The sequence below is a fragment of the Diabrotica undecimpunctata genome, chromosome 2 (genome assembly GCF_040954645.1).
Source record: "Diabrotica undecimpunctata isolate CICGRU chromosome 2, icDiaUnde3, whole genome shotgun sequence".
In the NCBI taxonomy this organism is placed as follows: domain Eukaryota; kingdom Metazoa; phylum Arthropoda; class Insecta; order Coleoptera; family Chrysomelidae; genus Diabrotica; species Diabrotica undecimpunctata.
The window spans coordinates 11682899-11696055 of NC_092804.1; the positions used below are offsets into that span (position 1 = coordinate 11682899).

Genomic DNA, 13157 nt, shown 5'->3' on the forward strand with positions numbered 1-13157 from the left:
CCGAGCCGCAAGCCCTTATCTCTTGCCGTACTGCTCCACCATAGGCCGATCAGATACCAGCATATTCTAGACTAAGCCGCAGATTCATTTTAGAATTTTAAACTACTGCGTTAGCCTTTTTGTTTTCTGTTCACCGAGCTGGGGATTTGAACTGACATCTCTCGCATTGAAGCGAAGGAGAAGCCAGCCGCCCAGCCCGCTTGGCTATCCGATCGACAATGTGCCAATTCTACTGATGTGTAATAAGTGTCCACTACAATGGTTCTTCCGCTGTTTAGCAAGTCTCTCAAGTTAAGTTCAGAACAACCTGAGATGGAACAGAATGCTCTCCTGAAACCTCTTTTTCTCTTCCACAGTACACCTTTAGGTCATATAAATAACTCCCCTCCAAACACAGTTTAAAAAGTTTAATTCTAAATTTAAATCGTTTATTCGAGATATATTGCTTAAACTTTGTTTCCTCATGTTTAAAGTTCTCCATGTATTGCTTCATATCCTGTCTTGGATTGGCCCACACATGCATTAAAATCACCTCCTATTGATTAAACTTTCTCATCTGATCGAATATCACTCAGTATGTCTCCTAATTGATCATACAACGCTTTTCTTTCTTTCTCACCCACTTTTTTATCAAGTACAAATTTCAATGATATTATTCTTTCACTCATTCTTACAACTTTTATACAAACAACAATTATACAAACTCCATTCCTAGTGTTGCTTTTCCCTACAAGCGCATCTATTAACTCGCTTTTATAGGTCAGACTTCCAAGATCCTGTACTAATTTTTCCAACCTGTAATGGTGTTCCCCCTGAAATAGTCCTCACTCGAAAATCCGGAAGAGGCCCAGTTTGCTTCCGCAACATTTTACCTCAGGAGATACCATCATTTTAGTATAATTTTTCATAAGAATGATTTATAAGAAGTCTGAGAAAAAGAAAAAACGGAAAATACATCGATTAATAGATGTTTAATAAATCCATATACTGTCTGAGCGAAAACTCGAAATTTTACACCCACTTAACACCAAGACAGCCCAGAACGTGCGTAACAGGACAAAAAAAGGAAGCATTAGTGAGAGAAGTATCCTTAAAAATGATAAAGGAAATATTATTACTGATATGAAGGAAAGGTTGTGTCACTGGACCAATTACATTGAAAAGCTATTTAATGATGAAGGAGAAGAACGATTATTAGAAACCACAGAGGGTACCGGACCAATATTACGGGAAGAAGTCATCTATGTCATCAAAAACACAAAAGTTACTAGAAGAATAGGAAATTAAGCTGAAATAATATTGACTATCAAAAGAAGAAAACTTCAGTACTTAGGCCATGTTATGAGAGGGCAAATATACTCATTATTGCAGCTTACTATGCAAGGCAAAATTCGAGGAAAGCAAAATGTGGGAAGACGAAGAATATCGTGGCTTTAGGACTTGAAGGAATTGTTTGAATGCAGGTGTGCAGAACTATTTAGAGCGGCAGTCAACAGGGTCCTCATAGCCATAATGATTTCCAACCTTCGATAGAATATGGAACTTGAAGAAGAATGGTATGGAGAGCTGGTCCCTTACAGAGACATTATTGAAAAAATTGGAGGCCTTTGAGATGTGGATTTAACGACGAGTATTGCGGATAAGTTGGGTTGATCGAATAAGAAATGAAAAAGTTTTACATCGAATGAAAAAGAGCACAGAAATAACAAAAACGATAAAAATTCGAAAGTTACAATATTTTGGTCATGTAATGAGACATCCAGAGAGGTATAACCTTCTACACCTCATAATACAGGATAAGATCGCCTGAAGGAGAGGCCCAGGCCGAAGAAGAACATCCTGGCTCCGAAATCTCCGAGAATGGTATCAAGAGACCACCGCTAATTTATTTAGAGCCGCCGTAAACAAAGTTACTATTGCCAATATGAGCGCCAACGTTCGATAATCGGACAGGGTACTGAAAGAAGAAGAATAAGAGAGAAGTTCAGAGACCATTCAACAATGATTTGCAATGTATAAACTAGTTTCATAGTCCAGAGAAAAATGTTAAACTAAATATAGCACTTACCAGAAGAAGACGTTTAAATCTTAACATAATAAGGTAAATCTTCCAGTAAGATTGGCCTCTCCTAGCGAATTTGCTCAGGAAGATTCGTTGCAAATTCAGCCTAAGAAGAAATGGTCTAATATACTTATTTATTAGGAAAATGATAAAAATTATAACAGTAGTTATTATATTAATATTATATAAATATGGTGGATAAAGACATGGAAAACTAATACAGAAAACAGCACATTTTGACGATTACACAATGAAACAGTGGAGTACTTATCAATTGTAAACTTCTTCTTCTTCTTCTTCCTACTTTATAAATAGGCAAAAGGCCTGTTTTTCTTCGGTTTTTAGCCTCAATTGACGTTGTCTGACCATCTTTTCCTCGGTCGTCCCAATGATCTTCCATTTGGCGATTTGTCTCTTGCTATTCGTACTATTCTATTTTCTGTCATTCTTTCGATGTGTTGATTCCATTCCACTTTTCTTCTTTTGGCCCACGCGTTTATTTCTTCTATACCATATCTCGCTCGTATTTCCTCACTTCTTACTCTGTCTCTTAGAGTTTGGTTTGTTATTTTTCGTAAGACTTTCATTTCTGTTGTTTCCAGTAGTCTTTGTGTTTTCGCTGTATCTGCTCTTGTTTCCGCTGTGTACGTCATTATCGGTCTTATTGTTGATTTATATATCCTGGTTTTCGTTTCCGTTGTGAGGTATTTGTTTCTCCAGATTGTGTTGTTGAGGCATCCTGCTGCTCTGTTTGCCATATTCACTTGTTTTTGTACTTCTTCTTCCACTTTTCCGTAGCTTGACAGTTTTATTCCCAAGTATTTAGTTTCCATCACTTGTTCTATTATTTTGTTATTTACGACTAGTTTACATCTTCTCGGTTCCGCTGATATCACTATCGCTTTAGTTTTCTCTGCTGAAATCTCCATGTTGTATATGAGCGCCGTATCTTCGAATTCTTTAATTAATCTTTGTAGGTCATCTTCATTTTCGGCTGTTATTATGGCGTCGTCGGCGTAGCATATTATCCTTATTTCCTTTTCTCCCATTCTATATCCTCTCCTTTTTTTAACTTTCTTTATGATTTCATCCATTATCAGATTAAATATTAATGAGCTCAGCGAATCTCCTTGTCTAATGCCAGTTTCATATTTGATAGGTTGCGATAGTTTTCCTTTACATCTTACCATAGCCATGTTATCTTTATATTTCTCAATGGTTTTTACTAAATCCAGTGATATTCCCTTTTCATATAATAAATGTATCGCGTCCCGAATTCTCACTCTATCAAACGCTTTCTTCAAATCTATCAGAGACATATATGCTGGTTTGTTGTAGTCCAGCGACTTTTCTTTTATTTGTCTTATTACAAAAACTGCATCCGTGCATGATCTTCCTGTCCGAAATCCTTGCTGTTCCTCTTGCAGAGATATTCGTTCGTTTATTTTTGTCGCTATTATTCTTGTTGTCAATTTGAGTGTTGTATTTAATAGATTTATTGCTCGATAATTATTGAGGTCTTTCTTATCTCCTTTTTTGAAGAACATCACCATTATCGCTCTCCTCCATTCATCTGGTATTCTGTTCGTGGTGATTATTTTATTAATAAGAAGTTGCAGTTGTTGTACAAGATGATCACCTCCATATTTTAAGACTTCATTTGGTATTTGATCTTCTCCTGGTGACTCTCTGTTTTTTAATTTGTTTATTCCTTCTTTCACATCGTTTTGGGAGATTTCGGAAACATTTCTGTCAGGAAGGCCACCCATGTATTCTCTTGTATATGTTCTATTTCAACTAGTTCTTTCATTTCGCTTCTTTGTTGTCTTATGAAGCGCCATACTTGTTTCTGTTGTCCATAGAAATCCATCTCTAGTCCTTTTGTGAATCTTTCCCAGTAGTCTGTTTTTGTTTTTCTTACCATTTGATGAGTTTCAGTTCTTATTCTTTTATATTCTTCATATGATTCATTCATTTTTTCTGACTTATATTTTAGGAAAGCTTTCTTTTTTTGGTGACATTTTTGTTTCACCTCTAGTGTAAACCATGGTGTTTTCGTTGACCACTTTTTGTTTATTATTTTCGTTCCAAGTGCTTCTCGGGCAGCATCCAGAATATTTTTCATAAGTTTTCTCCAGCTAGTCTCTACATTGCTTTCAATCAATCGTGCATTACAATCAATTGTAAACGTAAAATGTAAACCATTGCACGATTAGAAAACGACCAAATCCTGTACAATGATTCAAAGCAAATTGAAAGAATGGAAAGATAATACATAATAAACTATTTTTTTGTCAAAAAATTGCGTGACCTCAAAACTAATTCGGAAAATAGTTCCAACACGCGTGAAAGTCCAACTCAAATAAAACAGTATTAGCCATAATTTGTCGAGATAAGTCAAAATTCGAAATTGATAAATGATAAAGGCCACTCTGATTATTTTTTGATTATTATGCGCGGAAACATAATGTCGCCCACACGTAGAATATAAAATGATACGTTCCGACTTCGGAAGTAATCACCTTCAATCAATAGGTAAACACTTCGGTCATCCAACCATGAAAAATTCGTATTAAAAGGGTTTTAGAGAGAAAACACAAACAATGCTGTGTTGGGTGACTGTGTACGAAGGTGATGTGGAGTTACTTAATTAAAATAATTTATGTTGACAGGTAATAACAAAATACTAGTGTACTGTTTGTATTTTATATTATTTTAATCTGTATTTCAATATAGTTTCCTTACTTTAACAAGATTACAGTCTCTTAAATTCATACTAGATAATATTATATTCGTATTAGCTCTTAAATATTTGTTTTTAAGTCTATTAATACAATAGACCAAAGAAATTATCAAAAAAAAACTCTTTTTCGTTACACTTTTTGATATAGGTATCCAACCATTTCTTTCGTTGATTAATATTGATAAATTTCATCATGATAAAATATGTAATCAACAAATATGCAATGTCATTTTTTACTTATAAACAATGTAAGATCGCTATTTGATTTTAAATACTAAAGCTGAAGACTGGCAAATTATATGGAAAAGTGACACAATTTTTCCTTAAATGTACAAAATTTCAAGACGTTTCACTTAATATTTATTGCAAAATTGAAATTGTTTATCCCAGAAACCTACAACATTCGAACTCACATATACCAGCGTATAAACCAAACACGTAAGAAATTTGCCAATTAGACATGACACTAATGTATTTCAAAATTGACAGTTCCCGGTCATACAGTGATTTATTGTAATTATTATTTTGAAATACAAAAGCCTAAAATAATTATGAACATTTAATAAATAATACAAAACATATCACATAAATAATAATATTAATATATATTATGTTATATATAATATTATATATATAATATTAAATATACAGTGTAGGTAAAAGTTTATGGTCGGTATGGTAAAATTTAACAGGATATCTAACGCAGATATAAAATCATATTTTCAGCGAACAGACAAAGATAACAATCATATTTCCCCTTGGTCTCCCCTCCATATTTCCTATTGCTGCCCATTGCCCAGTAGTAAGACGATTAGTTTCGATTAGTTCCGATCAGAGATATTTTACATATCTCTGGTTCCGATCCTAAGAAACTAGAGGTGGGTTGTTGACATTTTTATCCGAACCGTTTTTCGTAAACTGTAACTAGTTGATTGTTTATCAGTAGTTTCAAATAAGCGAGTACACAAAAAACATATTGGCTATTATATTGAAAGAAACTAACGAAGAATATATTTATTATAACTTAAAAAATAAATTAAACAATACAAATAGTACTTACATTTACATGACACATTATTAAATCGCGAATCGTCTAAATTGACATTTAAAAACATACGTTTTTCCACTTTTCTTGTTGATTCTTCTTTTGTTTAAAATTAAACCAGATTTTGAACATGTGTTCACAATGAACAGATTTTGTTACAATACTACAATATTTTATGAATATAGTGGTTAAGTTAGGATATACATGGCTATGGTTTTTCCACCACTGTAATGGACAGTTTCAATCACCGTTCGAAATTTTTTGTGGTTAATATCATCAGACAAATACATGTCGACTTCTTTTATATCTCTAGATACAGGTGTATGTTTAGATGAGTCATGTCTAAGAAATTCATCAAAAATACACCATGGACTGAAGTCATCTTTATCAGTTTCTTTTTCTTGTACTGGTTGATTTTCACTAGTACAATCTTCTTTTTCTTTTTTTATAGAAGTAACCAGCTTCTTAACTCTTTCTTTTGTTTTTTATAACTAGGTATTCTGATTAATGAATGAATTGATCTGCATTTTCGATTTCAAATCTTGATTGATAGTTCGTCAAAGGATTTATTTATTGTAAATATTCAATTATGAATTATTTTTCTTAGTCAAAACTATTGACCTAGTATAAGAATAATAATTTTATTTTCAAAAAATGCGCATTTGTAGAAGATGCAGCTTTATTGTCCACTTTCTGAATATTGCAATGATTGAAACTTCTCCTGACGCATTTCTGTCCGTTTCGACTACTTCTACTACAAGTACTGACATACTGCCACCGCCACCCAAGCGTCAAAAGGTGATGGATACTTCCATTAATAAAAATATTAGTTTAGAACAAAAGAAACAAATAGATATGGATTTAATAAACCTATGCAAAGACTCGTTTCATCCGTTTTCCATAGTTGAAGAACGAGCTTTTAAAAAGTTTGCAGGGTGGATTCCTGGATATAAACCACCAACAAGAAAAACTTGTTCATTACGGCAGGGTCATTACTTCAGGAATGTTATACCAAAACTAAGCAAATTATTAGATCACAAGTTGTTAAAGAAGTAGAAAATATCTGTATTACTACTGACCTTTGGACATATGGAGTAACTGAGAGTTACATCGCATTAACAGGACAATATTTAACCGAAAATTTAGAATTTAAAACGATTTTATTAGGCTGCTGCCATTTTTCTGGAAACCATAATTCAGAAAAGATCGCTTTTGAAATTAGTGAAATTATTTCACTAATTTCAAATTTCAGTTTCTAAAAAAAACACATTTCAAAAAAAGTACCTTATCTTTAGAAAGCCTTTTAAAGTATCAATTACAACATAACAAAGTTCCCAAACGGCCAATCCAAGACGTGGAAACTAGGTAGGACTTCACCTATTACATGTTAAAAAGAATGACCGAGTTAGAAGAGGCAATCCGTTCCACTTTTGTATTAGTTAATACAGACTTAGACTTGGACCAAATCTAAATAATGAATACTGGATTATTTGTTCTCAATTTTCCCAAATTTTACGGCCTTTTAAAGAAATAACAAGTACGATGAGTGGCAAAAAATACTTGAAGGGTAGTTCAGTGATTGTTATGGTACGCTGCCTTCAAGAATCTTGCAATAAAATTTTAGGAAACGGTAACCTTACATCCATAATATCCGACGTAGTACAATTACTAATATCGGGTTTAGCAAAAAGTATTGTAAATGTGAACACATGTTTAAAATCTGGTTTAATTTTAAATAAAAGAAGAACACGGTTAACAAGAAATAAAGTAGAAAAACTTACGTTTTTAAATGTCAATTTAGACGATTCGCGATTTAATAATAACGTGTAATGTAAATGTAAGTACGATTTACTATTTGTATTGTTTAGTTTATTTTTCAAGTTATAATAAATATATCCTTCATTAGTTTCTTTCACTTCAATAAATATACACATAAACGATAATAGCCATTATGTTTGTTTATGTAGGTACTCTCTTACTTGAAACTACTGTTAAAAACGCAGAATGAAAGGTGACATTATTGCCGAGGGCCGAAATAACGAAATAAACAAAAAGTTTTTTTGAATGAGATACTTAAAATTCAAAATCACTAAATTTTCTCTTTTTTCGCCCCTGTAACTTATTAAAATAAACATTATAGAAGTTTATATATTTATTAGTTTTCTCAGGATTCGAAAAAAAAAAGAATGCCCACCTTTACTCGGTCGTTACCTGTGTTTCTACTTTGATTCGGTGCTTTGACTACGCGACATGAGACGTTGCCAAATAATTTCGTATGAAGGTTTATTTATTGTGGAGTTATACGCATTTTATTATTTTTATTGGAAATAAGGCACAATGTGACTTTAAAATAAGCTTATTTTGATGTTTAGATTTTTAATTCTGAAATCGTACTTAAAATACGAAACATTAATAAATTTTATTTACATAAAACGATTTCCGAAGTGGAAATCAAAATGTTAAATTAAACTTATTGTAAAGAAAAATTGTGGCAAATTTAAAATAAAAAACAGTAAACTGCCATTTAAATCAATTCGCCCAAATTTGATTATCTTAGAACGTTGTTAAAATGCTAAAAAGACAACAGGTCAAATAAAACCAATAAGTTTGGCAACGTTGAACTTCTCCTCTTTTCTTAGTTCCACTAATGCTATTTCGACGATATAATGGGCTGACCTTTTTAAATATGTGTTTCTCACTCCATCTCACATAAGGTCCATACCGACCATAAACTTTTACCTACACTGTATATACAAAAGGAACATTTTTATTCCCGATAGAGAAAGAGAGAGAAAATATATCTTCTGTCTCTCTCTTACTCATATCTTACATATGTAATGATTTCACCGATTTACTCCCGTGCAAATTTCCAACGTCGACCGCGCGTATAGAAGTATAACTTCAAAAAGGTTGCTGCTTGTAAACGTTCGAGGGAAGTGATATAAGAAAATGATAAAACTATAGTGGAAATTTACAGAACATACTTTAATATTTATAGATTATATTATCATATAAATGTTTTTTTTTTCAAGCTGTCTTATGTGTATGTATTTTAAGTTTAAGATTTTCTTGCTCTTGCCTTCTACAGGCTTATTCTTGTGTTTACAGGTTTGATCCGTGACCTTTATTCCAGCCCAGTTCTCTGGCGATTGATATGTTCCCACGTAGATAACTGTTTTTTATTAACCGACATAATTTTCAGGATGATTGCGTTAAAAGTGCGATGTTGCGTTATGGCGAGTATAGCCCTAACAATCCGCAACTAAGAGTCACTGCCGCTCCTTACTTGGGTCTCGGGGAATATGAACAAAGGAGAAATTACTTCCTACAGAAACAGAGGGCTGATTATTTGACGCATCTTGCAAAGGTAAGTTCGCAAAATGATAGTCATATATGTCAAGAAAAAAAGCAGGGGACACTTTTTTAAATCTATGTGATAGTGCCAAGAGAATAATGGAATATATTCTTGAAAATACATTTTATCTAGGCATCTATTGTACTTACATATCATTTTGTGGTTTATAGTCATTTCCTGAACAGATGTCTGTAAAATTATTGTAGTACGAAATGTATTTTCCTCGGTAGAGAGAAAGGTTAGAAACAGTACATTTTTATTTTATTTTTCTATGGAATCTGGTTTTTTTTTAATTTTTTTTTAATTTATATAAAACACGAACGAATGAATATTTGTTTCTTTCGATAGTTGCAGTTAGTTATTAGAAAAAATTTTACAATTGCCCTTTGACAGATTAGCGGATAAATTTGGCAATAGTGTCAGAACCTTCAAAACGCTAGTTGCCAGATTGCAACAGATGTTCAGCAGATATCAATTTTATGAACATCAGATCTGCAGTCATTAAAATTAATGGTTGAGTTTACCGAAAGTAAAAGCAGAAACCATGAAATAAAATATTTCGGTTTGGCAGTGTTGGGATGTTTTTATAATGCATATGTTGTATACTTCTAATATAAAGAGAGAAAGCTTTTAAAAAATACATTTTGATTATACTATTTTATGAATTCTACAATCTTTAATTTATATGAAACGATAACGAGTAAATATTTGTCTGTTTCGAGATTAATTGCAAACATCTGTTGCAATCTGATTGACGATTGCCAAATCTCTCTTCTAATCTATCAAAGGGCAATTGCCAAAAAAAATGTCTAGTAATTAACTGCATTTAATCTCCAAAGAAACAAATATTTACTGATTCTTCATAAGCATATGTGGAGAAAGAAGACTCACAGAGATAAGTCGATGTGAAACACAAAAGTTTTTTCACTGCAACCTTGCCAACAACATTATTTTCTGAATATACCTGCATCCACAACTCTCCTTGGCTTCCTTCACGGCATTTGAGTTTTAAACTGTCATCTTCACTGATCTCAAGTAGATTTTGAAAAATTCGTTTGTCATTCCGACAGGTTTATTTTTTGGGTCACACGAAAACGGGTCCATCATCCTACTATATAAGTCATTTGAGTCAATGCCAGGAAAATAGTTTACAATACTTTCTTCCAATCCTTGCAAATGAGCAATAATAATTTCAAAAAAAATTGTTTGAGGATTGATTTCATTTGTTATAACAAATTCCTGTAATCGATAGAAATTTGTGAGGTTCCTCTTTTCAACACATGCTTTGAAAAATGTAACTTTTTTACGTAAGGCTTTGATTTTATCTAATTGTGCTCCCCCTTTGCCTCGAAGCGAAGTGGTGGTTTTATTTATTATTTCGAAGATGTCTGAAAGGTATCCCAATTTTAGCAGCCAATTGACATCTTATCTAAATGTGATTATCAGTGGATCTTTTAGTTCAAATAGTCTCCCTAAAATTGTTCCCCTCGAGAGCCACCAGACCTTTATCTGGAGCAAAAGATTGAAGTGATCCATACCCATATCTTCAACGGTGAGCTTTAAAAGGCGTGCTTAAAGCGTAAGGCTCTTCACATAGTTAATTATTTTCACAGAACCATCCAATACGTCTTTCAAATCTAGCGGCATCTTTTTAGTTGCCAAAGAATTTCGATGCAAGGAATGGCGAATAGCTCTAATTTTACCAACCATTGCAACCGCTCCATCACTGCAAATATCCACACATTTACTCCACTCTGTATCATTTTTTCTTAAATACTCGTGGATAATCTTGAAAATTTCTTCACTAGTGGCATAACTTTTAAGCTCTTTACACATAAGGAGTACTTCTATTTTCATCTCGAATGGAAAACTCACAAACACAAGCAGAACAGCAAGTCCAGCAACGTCGGTACTTTCATCAAGCTGTAAACTGAAGAATTCACAAGTTTTTAATCTATTTATTAGCTCTCTCTCTCTCTTTCTCTCTCTCTCTACAAAGTCTGAAATAGTGTGAATGCTCTTGCTTATAGTGCTGTTTGACATCTTCTTGGTCATATCTGGACCTAACATGCATTGTACAACATCCTTCACTCAAGGTTTAATCAGGTCCTCGGCAGTGGTATGGGGTTTTCCAGCTTTTGCAATGTACAAACCAACAATAAATGATGCTTCAGTGGCGTTTTCGTTTTCATGTTTGCAGACTTTTTCCATCATGCATGACCGTGCCTGAAGAGATGAAGCACGACGTTTGAAGGCTTCTTCGGCCTTATCGGTTAAACCAGGATGATCACTTCCCAAATGTCTTTTTAATTTAGATGGAACCAAGCACCCATTAGCAACAATTTTGTGACAATTAACGCATTGGCCTCCTGGTGAATGTTCGTTGCCAACTTGAATAAAGCCGTACAACGTGAGATAGCTAGGATCATACCATCTTATTTTTCCCCGAATTTCTTTTTGGTAAGGAACCCCCTTTCCACGAATTGAGGGAGAACAACTTGGATGAGCTGGACTCGAATGGATCTGGTGCACATTTGCATCTTCTCCATCTCTGCTAGTTGATTCAGAGTGATCCACTCTGAATCAGTTGATTCAGATGCTTCAGTGACTTCACTACATTTCTTTTTCAAAGACCCAGATTTCAGCCAATTTTCCATTATTCGAGCTTGTACTTTCGGTAAACTCAACCAAATTAATCCATTTTTTCAAACTTACATTGCAGAGATTAAAATATCATTATTGACAATTTAATCTATATTAGAATTTAACTTATTATTCACTTTCTAACTTTAGTATTTATAGTGATTTATATATTATTTTTCTCGTTATTTTACTATTTTATGTTTTCCATGTTTAATTAAATTAATTAATATTATATCGCATGCTTTTTCGCGATTTATTATAAGAGCTTGGCAACACTGCCAAAATACAAAATTTCCTTCATTTGTAACTAACTTCAATCGGAACGTTAAGTTAAAGTCTCTAGACTTTAACCACAAAAGGCATTTCATATATATTGTGCAATATTGTTAATTTTGCATCGTTTTTAGTCAATAATGTCAATATTGCACTACAACTAATATTGTGCAATACGAGATATATCGAATAATAGAATAATTCAATGCTGCGAGCAATATTTATTAAGTCCATTCGCTCGCTAGATAATATTGCACCCCTAGACGACAATAATTTATAATAATCATTAATACACTCGAGATCATAAAATCCGGGTCACCTTGAAAATCGCCGTTATTTCATTTTTAACGAGCCTTATCGTAAATAATAATAACACAAATACAAACTAATGCATGTTTTTGAGAATTGTTGTCGGCTTAGCAGTTTCCTTTGTAACAAAGAATTCCAATAATGCCAATTTGGCTGAAAAATATACACTTCCCAAAATGAACGGTACCTGTAACTGCCGCTTGTTTTAAATGTCTCATTTGTGCTTCGACTTTCTGTCCAAACGCAAGAAACAAACGTTTATTAGTGCCATTATTAGTGTTTATTATTGTTTATTTTTTGCCAAAAATGCCTTGACTGTTGTTGAAACGGCCTCATTGTTGCGTTTGTGGAAGGTGGTCACACTCAACGGCAAGTCGCAAGAACTGTTGGCGCAAGCCTTTCTACGGTTCAAAGAGTGCTTCAACGCTTTCAGAAGACGAGTTTGCTAACCGGACGACCTGGCTCTGGACGAAGAAGAACGACCACGGCACGAGATGACCGTTTCCTTGTGTTTCAGGCTTTACGAAACCGGACCTCAACTGCGGTTATGCATCGAAATTGCCTACAGGAAGTACGAAATTGTAATGTTAGTGTTGTAGCAGTCAGGAGAAGACTTCGTTCTTCTGGACTATCTTCTCGGGTAATGGCTACAGGACCGCCACTTGGCCGGGCGCATCGAGTTGCACGACTAGCTTTTGCTCGACAATACGCGCATTGGGGAATTAAT

General features: G+C 33.6%; 1 protein-coding gene across 10 annotated transcripts in view; it reads left to right on the forward strand.

Moving 5' to 3' along the window:
• The window catches only part of LOC140434185 (uncharacterized), a 69541-nt gene that overhangs the window by 28174 nt on the left and 28210 nt on the right, over positions 1 to 13157 (forward strand). For 8 of the 10 annotated variants that reach the window (XM_072522259.1, XM_072522260.1, XM_072522261.1 and 5 more), the window contains one exon: positions 9053 to 9217. In XM_072522259.1, coding sequence (XP_072378360.1) covers positions 9053 to 9217 — 165 coding nt within the window. Of the gene's footprint in view, positions 1 to 4580; positions 4735 to 8958; positions 9218 to 13157 lie in introns of those variants that run through there. The other 2 variants (XM_072522266.1, XM_072522265.1) reach the window with 2 other exon arrangements.